We start from the raw sequence: 16,882 nt of genomic DNA on the forward strand, positions 1-16,882 counted from the left end.
TGTTGTGTATTGGAATCTGTATTCATATTGCATAATAGTTAAGTTTCAAATAATAGGTACTTAGTATGTGATCGTGATAATTAACTCAATCTTACTACATGAAACATGGCTAGCCACCAATAAACCAAACAGTCACCATCCTTTAAATATTAAAGCAACGTGTTTTTGTGTACCGAAAAATAAAACAAGGGAAATATTAACGAGTGCTCCTGGACATTTTTTAAGACCTATAAGTAGTAAGTATTCTTAAAAATGCATGTAATTATTATTTTAGAAATTAAAATATTTAGCTTTTTTAAAAAATAATTGGAAGAGATAGCTATTGCTTATTTAGGATTTCGTTTCAGGCCAAGGCTACTTCTAAGGAGGTCACCTACCGTAGGAGACTTGTTTCTTTTATTTTATTTTTTTTATAAAATGATATATTTTTTTTTTTAAATAGATATCAATCATTGAATATAGGATGAAGCTTTTGAATGGCTGAGATTTCAGGTAATGTGATTCACTAGAATTCTATTTTTTAAACATATAGAATGATTTAAAAAATTCAATTGATTTTGGAATCACATTTAATAAAGGGTGTTTTTGTCATTGGAAAAATTATATGATCCAACATGTCAATTTTTTTTCTTGTAAGGACTAAAAATAATATTCGGTATATTTATTCGGACTAAAAATTTATTCAACCTTCCTCTTTATTGACCATTCAACTAATAATATTTGGATTGTGTGGAACTAACACAATGGTATATTTATTGTTATTAGAAAAAGTATTGTTTACAAATTTAGAAAATATCATTCCACAATTATTAGAAAAAATAAAGTATTTATTGTTATTGTGGCTTAAAGTTAATGAGGTCAATTTTGTTTATGGCTCGTGGTTGAACCCGTTTAGGTGCTTGGGTATCGATTAACCTTTTTGTGTATTCCTGGATTGACAGCTTGTAATTATATGTGGTTTCCTTTATACACTTTGTGCTAAGGAGATTACCCTGTCATTGCTAATATAATTTATTGTTAAAAAACCTAATAATATTCAATCATTTAAAAAAAAAACTCACATTCAATCTACAGTAAAAACGTTAATATATTTTCAACTACCACTCATTATATAAAGTCATTATATTAATGTCTTATTGTTGAACGAGTTGGAAAATATTGTCTATATACTCTAGGTGGAAAAATATTATTTTATTTAAGAAGAAAATCACAAAATTGACTCTAGAATTATTTAAGAGTTGTGTTATTTGAACATCCATTTATATGACAACTTTTGAGACAACCAAAATTTTATAAAGAAAATGAGGTATTGACACAAAAACAATAGAGAGAGAAAATAAAAAATTAATGTAAACATGAGAGAGAAAATCGTCACAATAATTATCAAAAAATAGTTGTTTAAATATTATTTCTCATTACTTAAATACAACTAACATGCAAGTAACTCCCTAAAAAAAATAGTGATATTTGAACATCCATTTTCTCTCTCTTTTCATTAGTAAAAATAATGGAAAGAGAAAAAGAAAAAATGAAAATAAGAGTATAACGTGAGTATGAGAGAGAAGGTTGTCAAAAAGTTATAATAAAGTGGTTGTACAAATACACCATCTGGTCACTATTATAAGCAAAAATCAACGTTTTAGATACATTCATTAATATTTAATGTATGTAGTCTGTATTATAAACCGCATACATCATTTAATGAATGAACCTAAAATGTAGATTTTTGCTTATAATAGTGACCGGATGATGCATCATTTCTAAAAAAAAAAAAAAATGCAATACTAGTATCTATTGTGCCAACCACCAACAAACACATGTCAATTTAGTTGTAAAAAAAAAAAAAAAAAAAAAACCTTTTATATGATCTCCTACGGTAGAGGACCTATTGCCCTCTCCTACCGTAAACGCCGCCTTCGTTTCATGCCACAAACAGTAACAGACTTATGAAGAAAATGAAAACAAAATGCACATTCTTCCATGAGCAGGGACATTGATATACAACCAAGACAACACAACACTTACAAGACTTGCCTCATAGGACTCTACTGTTGTAACACCAAATCCACTTGCATTTCTGTAACGCCCTCTTTGAATTATTTGTTTTATTTAATTGTTTAATTGAGTCTAGAATTTATTAAGAAGAGTTTAGAATATATTAAATGATTATATGATTTATAGGTAGCTTATTATATTATTTAATAGAATAAGATTTAAAAATAAAATAATATTGAGTTTAAGGGTTGTTATGAGATTTGAGAGAGTTTTGGGGAGAAAGAGAAATAAGATAAAATAGAATAAAGGGTTATAAATAGGAGAAACCTAGTTTAGAAAAAAACATAACGTACGATCAATTTTGGAGAAAAGGGGGAAAAAGCCAAGAGAAGGGAGAAAGACCTAGAAAGCGGCGATTTTGAGTTATAAGGTAAGGGTGTGACTAACATTCAATAATCTTGAGTCTATGATTCTGAAAATTGTATTTAACATGTTGTAGGTTTAGTTTTTGAGAATTTGAGAATTAGGGTTAAGAGTGATGATTGTGATGATTTTGAATGAAAGTGAAGTTGAATAATATAGGTTGCTTTTTCTGATTTTTCTTTTCATCTCTGCCCCGAATTTGAAATGAAATCTGGTATTGATAGGTCAAGAATTGGTCTTAGGTGTAAACACGAAAGTTGTAGGTATGGATGTTAGCTTTCTAATGCCGTTGGTCTGACATCAAAAGGATTTATAGAACTTGAGTTATGGTTAAATTACTGCACGTAGGTCACAGTGAATTTTTATGAGATTCAGCACAACTTTGTCCAAATTTGAAATGAAAACTGGTATTGATGAGTACAGAATTGGTCTTAGGTGTAAACACGAAAGTTGTAGGTATGAATGTTAGCTTTCTAATGCCGTTGGTTTGACTTCAAAAGGATTTATAGAACTTGAGTTATAGTCAAATTACTACACGTTGGTCACAGTGAATAATTGAATATGATTGATGAATTAGTATATGAATGTATATATTGTGAATACGATATTGTCCATGATTGATGAAGTGTTATATGAATATATGATGTTTTAAGATGTTGATTATTATTTGATGTTGTTATATTGTGATATAATTGTATATGCATTACTTGAATTATATGTGAATAATTGAGACGTTGTTGACTTGCATTTGATATTATTATGTCATGTTGTTTTTGTATACTGTTGTGTTGTTGTTGTTATTTAACTAAGCTGCATGAGTCGGTCTAAGTTGATTAAGATGATGAAGTTCCAAATTATTGGATTATATAAGAGGTTGTCGATTTAAGATGTTAAGAGGTCGAGTCCATGCATTAGCATTTCATTGTTGGGGGCTTGATGCCCTGGAGCCTTTGCTCAATTAAGTTGAGGGCTTGATGCCCTAGGAGCCTTTTTACGCTCAAATACGTTGGGGGCTTGATGCCCTGGATTGGTACCACATGCATGATTAGAAGATTAAGTTGCATAGTCAAGTTGTCAAGTTGTCGAGTTGTCAAGTTCTCGAGTTGTCAAGATTGTCAAGTTGATAAGTTGTAGAAGTTGCGTTGTCGTTGTCGTTGAGTTGTCATTTGTCAATGAGTTGTTAATAAAGAACTAAGTGAAGTATTAATATTTATTAATCATTGTTGTTTATGTTGTTGTTATATCAATATAAGATGATGAATATGTTGTTTGTTTATATGATTATGATTAAGATGAATATGGTGTTTGTTTATATGATTATTATTATTAAGTGATGATTAAGTTGTGTTGTTATGTTATTATGAAATGATAATTAGAAGTTGGTTGAACTATTAAGAATTATTACATGAAGAATTATTATTACTAATAGATGAAGTTATTTATGTTGTTAAATATAATTATTGAATTATATGCTTGATATTATTGTTTTGTGAAATCTCACCCCTTCTGCTTGGAAATGTTGCTATTCGTATGAGTAACATGCAGGTAACCAAGAATAGTTGATGTCGTGTGAGCTTTCTCTCTCGTGTGTCTTAAGTGCTCTGATACGTAACGGGATAGGAACTTTGTTATTGTTTTTCTATTCTTTACGTATTGTTTATGTTTTAATAAGGCATGCGTGTCAAAGACTTATCCATGTTAATGAATTTAATCCGCTGCAAAGTTTGAAATAATATGTTGATGATTTTTGGAAAGATAATTAGTTAATTATCTCATTTATTATATTTTAGAAGTGTAGCATTCCGTTATATGTTGTTTACTTTGATAAATGTTTATGAAATTTTTACGTTGGGAAACGGGGTGTTACAATTTCCACCCTAGACGCGCCTCTTCGACACCAAAACAACACTAGAACCTGATCCTAGAACTGCTCTGAAGCTTCATGTTGTAACGCCCACTTTCGTTTAGTTAATTATTTAATCGAGTTTAGACGATTATATTATATTTATATAATATATGTGTGAGTTTTGTTGATTTAGATGATTTGGATGATTTTGATGTGTTTTGATGAGATTATGAGACTTATTTTATTGTTAAATAAAATAAGATTTGAAAATAAAATAAAATATTTAGTTGAGGGCTGTTTTGAGATTTTAGAGAGTTTTGGGGGAGAAAGTGAGATAAGATAAGATATTAATAAGAGATGTAAAAAGGAAAGACCTAGGTTTAGAAAACATTTTGTACGTACGACTGTTTTTGGAGAAAAGGAGGAAAAACCAAGAGAAGAGCAAGAACACCTAGGAGAGCTGCGATTTTCATCAATTAAGGTAAGGGTGAGACTAATAATTCAGTAATGTTAATTTCTATGATTCTGATGATTAATTGACAAAGTTATGATTGAATTAGAAAGTTTTGGAATTAGGTCAAATCCCTAAAATTGATGATCAAACGGTAAAAATTGATTAGATTGATGTAGAAACTGTCCCTTGACCTTAGAATATGTTTAGGATGAATCCTGGAATCGAAATTAGGCTTAGAACCAAGTGATTAGATGATTTTTCGTAGAAAACTGCATTCTGCCCGAGCCAACATTCATCGCTCGCCCTGGTGAATGATGATCATCGCCTCGCGAGTGATGAAGTTCATCGCTCGCCACGCGAGCCAAAACCCCTCGCCTTGCGAGTTACATGTCGTAGCTCGCCACAGCGAGCAACCCTACTCGCCATAGCGAGCATGACCAGAGAGCATGTCGATTTCTGAGTTTTTGACTTTTGAGTTGAACCTTAGATGCCTTTGAGTACCTTTAGGTGTCTACTAAAGATTAGAGGATGATTTAGAACAAGATTGAACATGGAACAACCTTAGTTGGGAATCTGGCTTGTACTCGCCATGGCGAGCAGATGCTCTCGCCTCGCGAGCACTTCCAGAACTGAGTGCATTTGAGGATTTTGAGACCTAAGTTGCTTGGATTGATTAGGAAAGGAACTTTAGGTACTAATGAGACATATTTAAGATATTAACTGAGAACTGTGAAGCTATTATGAAATGCTAAGTGATTATAATGTGATTTATTGATTGATTGCATTACTTGAATTATTATTGAATGATCAAGAAGTTGTTGAAGATGAATTGATATTAAGCTGTTGATGTGATCTGATTATACTGCTATTGTTAATTAACTAAGTTGCATGAGTCTGAATAAGATAATTAAAATGATGATGAACTCCAAATTATTGGATGTATAAGAGATTTGATGATTAAGATGTTTTGTTGATAGAGTCCATGCATTAGCATACATTGAGCTTTGTCCTCACCACGATTTGAGCTTTGTCCTCACGATGATTGGAGCTTTGTCCTCCCCACTATGCTTTAAGTATATTAATACTATGATGACGATTGGTACCACATGCATATAAGAGGTCTAAGTTGCATTGTCGCATTTGTCGAGTCTAAAGATGTTATGTAATTGATGATGATTGAATGCTGTGAATACTTGATAATTGTTATCAAAGATGCAATGATGATTAAAACTGTTTATGATGTTAATTATGATTTCGAATTATATTGATTAATATTATTGTGTTATGAAATCTCACCCCTTCTGCTTGAAAATGTTGCCCTTCGTATGAGTAACTTGCAGGTGATCGTGCTTAGTGTGCAGTTTGCTGTCGTGAGTGGCCTTGCCTCACTGAGTCGTCTAGGTCACTCTGATACGTAACGGGATGGGTGTTATGATATGCATGCTTCATTCTCTTACGTGAACAATTATGTTATTTTATGATATTGAATTAACTCATTGAAATATTTTGATGGGGCCTGCGTGCCAAAATGATTTATGGTTTTCGAATTAATTTCCGCTGCAACGTTTGAAATATTTGTTAAAGTTAAATTGTTATTTAACTGTTTTGCGATTATGTTTGAATGTGATATCCCGTTATTTGATGTTTACTCTGATAAATGTTTAGAAATTTTTATATTGGGAAAACGGGGTGTTACAATATTGATTAATATTATTGTGTTATGAAATCTCACCCCTTCTGCTTGAAAATGTTGTTGTTCGTATGAGTAACTTGCAGGTGATCGAGCTTAGTGTGCAGATTGCTGTCGTGAGTGGCCTTGCCTCACTGTGTCGTCTAGGTCGCTCTGATACGTAACGGGATGGGGTTATATGATATGCATGCTTCATTCTCTTACGTGAATAATTATGTTATTTTATGATATTGATTAACTCATTTGAGATATTTTGATGGGGCCTACGTGTCAAAATGATTTATGGTTTTCCAATTAATTTCCGCTGCAACGTTTGAAATATTTGTTAAAGTTAAATTGTTATTTAACTGATTTTGGTTTATGTTTGAATGTGATATCCCGTTTATGATGTTTACTCTGATAATTGTTTAGAAATTTTCATATTGGGAAAACGTGGTGTTACACATGTCACCACAAAACTCCCATAGATGCCCTCAAATTTATCTACCATTGATTGATCTCCTCTTTATAAACTCTTCTAAAGAATCCTATATATCCGATGTGGGACTAGATCTCCTCTAGTGTTGGCCGCTAGCACACCCCCTCACGCTTCAGCCCCGTCCAATGGACCTGAAGCGTGGACTATGCAAGCCCAACGATGGACCCGATAGACTCTGATACCATGTAACGAATATCGAGGTCTAACTCGGATAATACTTGGGTGACATTGTGGTTGGTGACATTGGTCAACCACAATGTCACAAGTGTACAAAACTAAAAAAAATATTGTGAAGGAGAAAGAAGAAAGACACTTGTGACATTGTGATTGGCCAATATCACAATCTGACCAACTCATCCCTACAAATCCAGCTTGTACAGAGGAGTATTTCCTATTTATAAACTCTTCTAAAAAATTCTATCTATCTGATGTGGGACTATATCCCTCGAGTACACTTACGGTTCCTTGTTTCAAATGCTCGGAAACCAAATCACACTTAGGCATGTTGGGATTGCTTTTCCGTTACTTACCAAGCCTCCGATCATATCTGAAAGGTCAAATACATCTAAAAGTCCTTTAAGTTTTTTGTTTTTCCCAAAATGGTCCTTTAAGTTTCAAAAGTCCCAAACAAGTCCTTTTAGTTTTTGAATCGTTTCAAACAAGTTCTAATGCAGATAAAATAGTTGGTAATTGCTTCCTTGAACTCATCTTTGATACCAAATTTGGCTCCTAACACCCACTTAAAATTAGTCATCTTTTTAGGCATGGCAAATGGTGGATAATGTTCTTTGTTGTTATCATCTGAATCATCACCATCATCCTCTAAAAGGACTTGTTTGAAACGATTCAAAAACTAAAAGGACTTGTTTGGGAATTTTGAAACTTAAAAGGACTTGTTTGGGACTTTTGAAACTTAAAGGATCACTTTGGAAAAAACGAAAAACTTAAAGTACCTCTTTAAATGTATTTGACCTATCTGAAATAAAAACATTATTCATACTCCCTCCATTTTAAAATACATGTCCAATTTTTGCAATGTGCACTATACAAATATTAGCATGTAAGATGTTGTTTGATTTGTCTCAACAAATATTTTCAAAATATTAAATTTTTATAATTTTTTACTTTAGATAATTAAAGATATTAACGATCAAATTTTTTGGATTTGGGGCTATGATTGAAGTGGTATGGAAGTTGATGATGAAATAGTGTGTAGGGAGAACATGTGGCTGTTTCAGCTGATGAAACATAATTCTCGGCAGTTAACTGCCGAGGCTTTCCTCGACACTTAACTGCAGCCGATTTTTAAATTACTCGACAGTTAACTGCCGAGGGGGCAAAAACGTATTTTCCTCGTGTTTCTTAGCCTTAAATGTATCAACGACAATTTTCAACTACTATAACTTGGATAACCAAAAAAATAAATAAAATATTTAACTAGTAACTTGTAATTTAGTCGTCATTTTCAATCGCACTATTTTTACTTTTATTTTTATTTTTTTAAAACCCACTTTTTGTTCCTAAAACGCTGCGTTCAGCTCCATCTTCCTCTTTCATTTCATTTCGTTCTAGGGTTTTTCAGATTCACATTTCCACCACAACCACACTTCCCACTCCCCAACAATGCACTCTACCTCGCAATGACTCAATTTCTCATCACCCACCTCAATTTCTCGTCCCTTCCTCCAATTTCTCATCCCCAAAGGTACAATTTCTCTTTTCATTTTCTCATCTCGCAATGACCTTCTCGAATCTTCTTCTTATCGGAATCAAAAAATGCATTCTGTTATCATCAATAGAATCGATTCTGCTTAGATTTAAAACGTCGTCGTTGTTTCGAAGACGATGATGGATTCGAATGATGAATTCAATTACCCTGTTAGGTCATAGAATGGTTCATAAAATTTCACATTGTTTGAATTTCACGAGAATGCTCTGTGATCAACCGTTTCGCGGAGATGACGATGTTGTTAGAAATGGGTTTGACTTTGTTGAGGAGGAGCCTTTGAAGAAAATGTTTGTGGGTTCATGTGAAAATTTTGATTTGAATCATAATGAGGAAAAGGGTTTTGGTTATAATAATCAAAGAAGGGTTTTTGGTAGAGATTGTTTGTTAGAAGATTTTAGGCGGATTGATTTCGAGAGGGAAAATTCGGATTTGAATAATGATGATGATGATAAACATGGTGTTGGATATAAGCAAAGGAGGTTTTTTGTTAGAGATTGTTTGTTAGGAAATGTTAGGAAGAATGTTGAGAGGGTTCTCGAGGTTTTACGAAGAGACGGGTTGGAATTGGATTTTGATTTTAGAGTTGTTTTAGATGAGTTAGGTATAAGGCCGACGTGGATATTGGTTAGAGAGGTTTTGTATGCGGTGTTGAGAGAGGTGAATTGTGGAAACAAGGCTACAATTGGAAGATTGGCGTATAAGTTCTTTGTGTGGTGTGGTCAGAAGGAGGGTTATTGTCATACAGTTAATTCTTATCATTTGATTATGCAGATATTTGCTGAGTGTGAGGAGTTTAAGGCGATGTGGAGACTTGTTGATGAGATGATTGAGAAGGGTTTTCCTGTCACGGCTCGTACTTTCAATATTTTGATTTGTACTAGTGGTGAGGCGGGTTTTGCTAGGAATTTGGTTGTGAAGTTTATAAAGTCGAGGTCGTTTAACTATCGGCCTTATAGACATTCTTATAATGCAATTTTACATTGTCTTCTTGTGTTGAATCGGTACAAGTTGATTGAGTGGGTTTATGACCAAATGTTGTTCGAGGGTTTTTTGTCGGATGTTTTTACATATAATATTGTCATGGTTGCAAAATACAGACTTGGGAAGTTAAATCAGTTATACAGGTTGTTTCATGAGATGGGAGGAAATGGTCTTTCTCCGGATTTTCATACCTATAATATTATTCTTCATGTTCTTGGTAGAGGGGGCGAACTGTGTAAAGCTGTTGAACTTTTGAATCACATGAGAGAAAGAGGTATAGAGCCAACTGTTGTGCATTTCACAACACTCATAGATGGACTGAGTAGATCAGGACATTTGGATGACTGTGAACATATTTTTGATGAAATGGTGAGGATTGGCATCATCCCAGATGTGGTAGCATACACTGTAATGATCACCGGATATGTGGTGGCTCTTGAGTTCGAGAAAGCTCAAAAAATGTTTGATAAGATGATTTCTAGAGGACAAATCCCAAATGTATTTACCTATAATTCCATGATTCGTGGATTTTGTATGGCAGGAAAGTTCGACGAAGCATGCTCAATGCTCAAGGAAATGGAGACCAAAGGTTGTAGTCCAAATTTTGTTGTCTATAGTACATTAGTGACTAGTCTACGAAAGGCTGGAAAGCTTTCTAGAGCTCGAAAAGTATTACGGCAGATGATGGAGAAGGGGAGGAATGTCCACCATCTTCCCAAGTTAAGAGCGAGACGATATAGGAAATGAGATATCAGATTGTCTGGTTGCTGATAAAACCTGTGGTGCATCGACTTATTGATCTGGTCAACCAGGACCAATTTCCTTCTGGTTTGCTGAGCTGATGTAGAAGCTGGAGATACAAAGTATGTAATTTTTCTCTTCTCTCTGTTCCTTTCTTGTATGAACCAACTGTCTCTGTGCTCTGTTTATTTTTTAAACACCCTCCGTGCTCTGTTTTTATGCTGTACTCTGTGCTCTGTTTTAGTTTGAGCCTCTTAGAGGGTAGTGCTTTTATATTAGTGCTTTTATATTAGGGTTCTGCGCAGCGCCATCTCCCCGCAAGCCGCCTTCAGCATTGTCGGTGTTAGCAGCTGCGAAATGCAGCAATCTTGCTGTTTGCTATACCGCTATAGCAATCTAGACTCACTAAAGTTTTGCCTAATGGAGTTGGAGGTTGAAGAACAAGAGTTTGAATCAAGGGATGAACAAGATAATATTGATGTGGTGAAACTTAGAAGTGAATATGAGGCATCCGCAGATTCGGATGCATGGTTTTCATTACTTATAGAACTTCATTTTAATGGCTTATCATTTTGTTTACTTTTAGAACTTGATTTTGTCATTTTGATGAGATGTCATTATGATTACATTTAGAACTAATTTTGATGGAAAATGACAAAGTTGGTTATAGTTATTAAGTATGATTGTTCCTTTAATTTTGTGTATTTTTCTATTGATTATTTATGTATCTTGTTGAAATTTATGTTTATTTTATAAATTGTTCATTAGTCTTCACAATAGCGGCCATCCTGCTATCAGCTATCCTGCTATAGCATTTTTGGAGTTAGGCGCTATGCGCCATATCTAGGATTAACAACATAGCTATGTGATAGAAACTGATATCAAAACATATAAATTAATAGTAATATTACAATAGAATCCCATGGAAATTGAGAGTGTTGGTTCTCTCCCCTCCAAGAATTCGAGAGCTTGGTCTTTCCTCCAAAATAACCACTTCCTACTTTTCAGAATAACCCACAATAGCCTGTGGTTTCCCTTTCATTCTCACACATACATAACTAACTTAATAAATACTTGTTACATAATAACTGACACAATAACTGCTATTATAAAATATAATATTTATTTAATAATAAGGAATAGTCTGATGCTATGTTTAAATACTAGTAGCAATGTACATTGATGATTAATTATTGATGTGTTTAGTTTTGTGCATTATTCTATTTTTTAGAGGTTATATGTGTATGTATGGTATAATGTCTTTGTATTACTTCCTTAGAATTTGACATAGCGGCTGTACTGCTACCCCACAATGGCGTTCTGGGGTTCGGCCACTACACTATGCTCTCTGCTACTGACTAGCTTCCAACACATTTTATTCAATCTGTAATAATTTGTTACATGTGCACCTGTTAGCCATTTTTTTTTTCGTAATGTGATACCAATATTGCTTGTTATGGTTGTCAAATGTCAATCATTCATTATATTATTGTTTAGTCAGCTGACTCTAGTTTGATAACAAGGAAAATGGATTCCCAGCTACCTGTGCACTCACACAGTAAATACATTGGTGATTGTTAGATTCAGATCAAACAATTTGCAAAATATACAGATTTTGATTTTTTTTTAAAAACCAAAGTATCTTGATCAAAGAATCACAGATGTGCTGACTGTGTGAATTTGGAGTATCCCTGTTGCAGATGATGGAACTAAAATAAAAATAAAAATATGAGAATCATGTTCCCTATACTCACTTCCACATTTTTGCTTGCAGACGTTGGAACTAAAATTGAAAGCAATGGGGGCAATGGGTTTTTCGTCACTTGGTTTATTGGATAATCTCCTTATATCTCTGAAGCAAGCGGTTTGTGCATAAATTACATTAAGCTATTGCCTAGAATTAGATGTGAAGCGTTTTTTTATTGCTTCCCACTCATGCTGAAGTTGGTTGCTTTGCTTCTGGGGTTTCAATGGCAGCAATTTGTCCGCTTTCATGTTCCAGTTGGTTATTAAGAAGAGTGTCCCTTTACTGTCAGATTATCTTTTTAGTTGGCTAGATATTTTTTGCTGAGTTAACATGTGATAACAAAATCCTTCATCATGCAGAATGTGGTGATGGTGATTTTAAGTATCTACATTCTATCCTTGACATGCATAAATGCTACTGCATTCCAGTATTGTCAATGCAATATGCAGTATATGCCACATCTACCTGCTCTTTGGATGCTATTTCGGACGTCATTAATGCCATTGTGTGTGCAATATGCAAATATTGTACATGATCCATTGCAGGCGACTTTGATGTTGGGCATATTAAAGTTTGTTGTAAGATAACATATTCTTTTGACCTCAGATACGTGAAAAGCATTGTCTTCTGTTAAATAAATGCCAATGGTTTCAAAGGTACGAAGAGGTTGACACTTATCATCCCTGATAATTCTTTTAATCTTTGTAGTGTAAGCTTTAACTTTGACAAGTTATTTCTTTTGTTCTTGTTTTACGCCAACTTCCATTACTTAACATTGTTTCAAAATTTCCTAGGTAGAAGCTGACAAACAATTCATAATTCATTGATCCCTCAAGATGACTTTTATGTAATTTTATGGTTTGCTATTTATCAATTATTTGCCTCAAGGGCTGCTATCTGTTTTTCCACATCATATTTGATTTATGTGCATTGTCTTGGTTCAATGTGATTCTCTCTTGTCTCTCTAGAAAGATGTTTCTTCTATCCCTCCAGTTGGTCCTCTCACTCCCACATTTTTACTGTCACAGCATTCTATCAACTACTCACTCCATCCCATATTTTTCACAGTTTTCTTGAAATACTAGGAAGTCTATTTGAGAATTGCACTAGCCCTCACTATTTTTTGGATTAAATCAATGTGTCCCACCATTTTGTGTAAGTTCAATTTTCAAAGTGTAGACCTACAATTATTTAAACCAATAAGCGAGTGAGTATTAGAGAGTGTTGAAAAGAGAGTGTTGCTAACATTATTCTTGCAGAATATTAATTATACTCTAAAACTCAGAATTCAATGGCTAGGAAGAAAGTCTATTTGAGATTTGCACTAGCCCTCACTATTTTTTGGATTAAATCAATGTATCCCACCATTTTGTGTAAGTTCAATTTTCAAAGTGTAGACCTACAATTATTTAAACCAATAAGCGAGTGAGTATTAGAGAGTGTTGAAAAGAGAGTGTTGCTAACATTACTCTTGCAAAATATTAATTATACTCTAAAACTCAGAATTCAATAGAATTCTTATTATTCTTTTGTACATGGGAAAAAGTCATTATTCCCTTATTTCTCTCACACACATCTTGGATTTTATGCATAATTAGATATTGATCATTTACTTTAAAATACTAGCGAAAAGACGGGCTTTTTTATTGCGCTAACGTTTGAAAATTATGAATAGTGTTTTTGTTATAAAATTTTGATTTTGATTAAAACTAAAAAAAAAAAAAAAATGTTTGCTTTCAAGTTATAAAAAATCAAACTAATCATGATTATACCGACAATAATACAATATAACAAAAAATATAATATAAATACTTTTTTTAATTACACAACCAACAATTTTATTATAGAAAAAGTTGTTTAAGAGTATAATTGGAATGATGAAAACGTCAGTATAAATATATTCATCTAGTTTATTCAAATAAAAAAAATATACTCATATAGTTTGTTACACTCTTTAAATGATAAAGGAAAAAGAAAAAAAAATATTTTTATCTATTTATTACAATATTATTTGTATTGAAAATTGAGGGTGTTTTTGGAAAGAAAAATCCAACCGAAAAATGCTGAAAGGGGTAGTTTTCTTTATACTCCCTCCGTCCCTATAACCACCCATTTGATTTTACTTTTGTCCTTAAATATAAACCCTTTTTCAAATTACTAGATGCATTTATTTTATTTTTTCCTAAACATACACTAATTAATACCACTATCTTGTCTTGAAATATGAAAAGTCAAATTTAATACATACAAACAAGGGACAATTTCGTAAATTAACATACAAAACAGACACATTAATTACACTAATAACTTTTCTTACAAAATGTGAAAAAGATAATGGGTGGCTACATTAAGGGATGGAGGGAGGATATAGTATAGATATAGATATAGGGGAAGGGGAAATTATCATGATAGCGAATAGTGATACTATTGACCATCTTGCATCTATTTCTTAGAGGATTTGAACTACGCTCTTTGAATATAAGGGGTTAAACTCTTACTTGTAAGTTGATTGACATTTTATGGACTTAATTATAGTCCAGCGGCAAGACATGCATTGCTTTATACAAAGAATAACGTCTTCGTTGGAGGTATTAATTCCCGAGTAAAGTTGTCTCGGCCACATAATTATTTTATGACAGGTCTACGGTGGCCCCGTGGACCATCATATATGATTTGTGGTGAATTTGTATTTAAATATTACTTGAAACTTTAATGTTGGTTGGCTAGACGATATATCTCATAAGTTTAACATCATCAATGCATTTAGTTGGTCTTGTGTTGTGTTAGGATCTTGGAGTGTATTTCTCGCAACGTCTCATGTTCGATTTTCGTTAGAGCTAATATTTTTGGGCTGATTTGACTTCTTAAAAAAATAATTATCATCATCATCCTCATCTTAATACCTGAGTAGATGACTTGATCAATGTTAGTTCGAAAACCACAAGGAAAGACAAATGTAAGCTGAGTTTTAAAACACTTTCTTTTATCAAACCAACATTGATTAAGCTGGTGTCTTGGTCATAAGGATGAGAAGGATTGTCATGAACTTTTATTTTTATAAAGTGATGCATATAGACATAGTCATTTGAGTTTTGAACGATTTTTAAGTGTGGATTCAGAATGGTCCACCATAGAATCTGGTCTTATTCCCTTTGTACTCCCAAAAGATAAAGCAAATAAGCTCCTTCCAATTCATTTATTGACAGCCAAGGCATAAATCAATGCAATTATAGCGCAATAGGAGACTTATCATATCAACTGCTTATCCATCTGATATCCATTCGGAAACAAAATCTTGAGATTCGATATCATATTGTTGATTAAGTTTCTGATATTACTAGAGAATAAGATTGATTATATTGCTAACCTACCAATCCATTTTCTATTCCTTTCCAAATTTCCATTCTAATTAGACCCACATGTCAAGGGTGTCATGGTTTTGTCTCAAGATTTTAGGTAAATACTCCTCGAAAATTGCTTTTTTAACATAAAAAGCTTTCTAAAAACACAAATGAAATACTAAAATGTCCCCAGCGGTAGTTAACTACCGTTGGCTTATAACTAGAAAATCAACCGTAGTTAATTACCGTTGGTTTTTTTTCGTCATTTACATGTGTTTCTAGAAACTATTGGATGTCAGAAAAGCAACTGTCGTACTCCTTATCCAAGACCTGTTTCTAAAGTTGGATCATCACAAAGTCATCTTGTGGTGCCTGTTGTGGTGTATGCAAAATATTATACAAAAACAATTTTAGCACTATAAAAGATGTTTATATCAAAATCAATTTAAAAAACAAGCTTTCCTAATTAAGAAAAATAAATAATATTTAAAGTAGGTAGAATGTGTAACATGAAGTATTTCAATAAACAAAGAGGAGTGACTAAAATGCTTTGCTGATTCATATAATTAAATAATGGTTTGCTGATCAAGCAAAGTTGTACACTAGTCATCTCCTGTCCCTCTCATAATAATACTTTTGACAACAATTTGTATCTGCACAAATTACATCTCTCTTTTTAAGAAGTTTGAGTTGGCCATCTCTTTTGAACTTCGGAGCCATGACAACTAGGAAATGAATATGACCCATCAGCGAATAGAAGGAATTTCGTGACGAGGTTTAAGGTTTTTTTTTGTTAATCCTTTTTCAAGGAAGAATGTCTCGGTATTTGATTATGAGGTAAGTATAATATTAATAATTGTTTAATTCAATTCAGATTATCTAAAACGATTCATCGTACTAATTAACCACTTGAGCTGAATCAATTTTTTATGAGAGATGGTTTTTAATTAAGTCATTATAGTACACATTAGGTGGTATCGACAATAAACCAGACAAAACTTGATCACATGTAGGGTGACCTTGGCACCTGGGGTGTCCGGGTGTGTTTTTTGTGAGGATCCAGTTGAGTTGAGTCGGCGGAGCATTTGCATTATGGACATCTAAAATGTACTTATAAATGGGAACGATGGTAGCATATGCTACCTTTTTTATTTATTAAATTATACTTTTTTAAAAGAAAAGAAATTAAATTAAGATATCAAATTAGGAAGACTATAAATTAAATTAGAGGTCACCACTTGAAAAAAAGGTTGAAGGAAAATATTTAGTGATGTGTCAGATATAACCATGTTAAGAACCGCTAGAAAATCTATCTAAAAAACGATGTTATAGATGTTTAATTAAGAAATCTGCTCTTCTCCCAACAAAACTTTCTAAAATATCCAATGTTATACTCAACGTGAGTTAACTCAGGTAGCGTGGATTAACTCACGCAGAAGTTAAACATGAAAAAACAC

General features: G+C 33.0%; 1 protein-coding gene across 2 annotated transcripts; it reads left to right on the forward strand.

The window, feature by feature from the left end:
• Positions 1-8,402: 8,402 nt before the first annotated feature.
• On the forward strand, positions 8,403-12,997 carry LOC25496345 (pentatricopeptide repeat-containing protein At3g60050). Of its 2 annotated transcripts, none has more exons than XM_013596652.3 (2): positions 8,403-10,459; positions 12,112-12,997. In XM_013596652.3, exon 1 carries the CDS (start codon positions 8,745-8,747, stop codon positions 10,341-10,343), a length of 1,599 nt encoding a protein of 532 aa, XP_013452106.2. In that variant the 5' UTR covers positions 8,403-8,744; the 3' UTR covers positions 10,344-10,459; positions 12,112-12,997. The 2 variants fall into 2 exon arrangements, with proteins under 2 accessions (XP_013452106.2, XP_013452107.1); XM_013596653.3 differs by lacking the exon at positions 12,112-12,997 and adding an exon at positions 10,631-12,105.
• Positions 12,998-16,882: the final 3,885 nt, after the last annotated feature.

This window comes from Medicago truncatula, chromosome 6 (assembly GCF_003473485.1).
Source record: "Medicago truncatula cultivar Jemalong A17 chromosome 6, MtrunA17r5.0-ANR, whole genome shotgun sequence".
NCBI classification, from domain to species: Eukaryota; Viridiplantae; Streptophyta; class Magnoliopsida; order Fabales; family Fabaceae; genus Medicago; species Medicago truncatula.

What these genes read in the sequence shown, in the direction of transcription:
- LOC25496345 (XM_013596652.3), top strand. Translation starts at nt 8,745, where the DNA reads ATGATGAATTCAATTACCCTGTTAGGTCATAGAATGGTTCATAAAATT.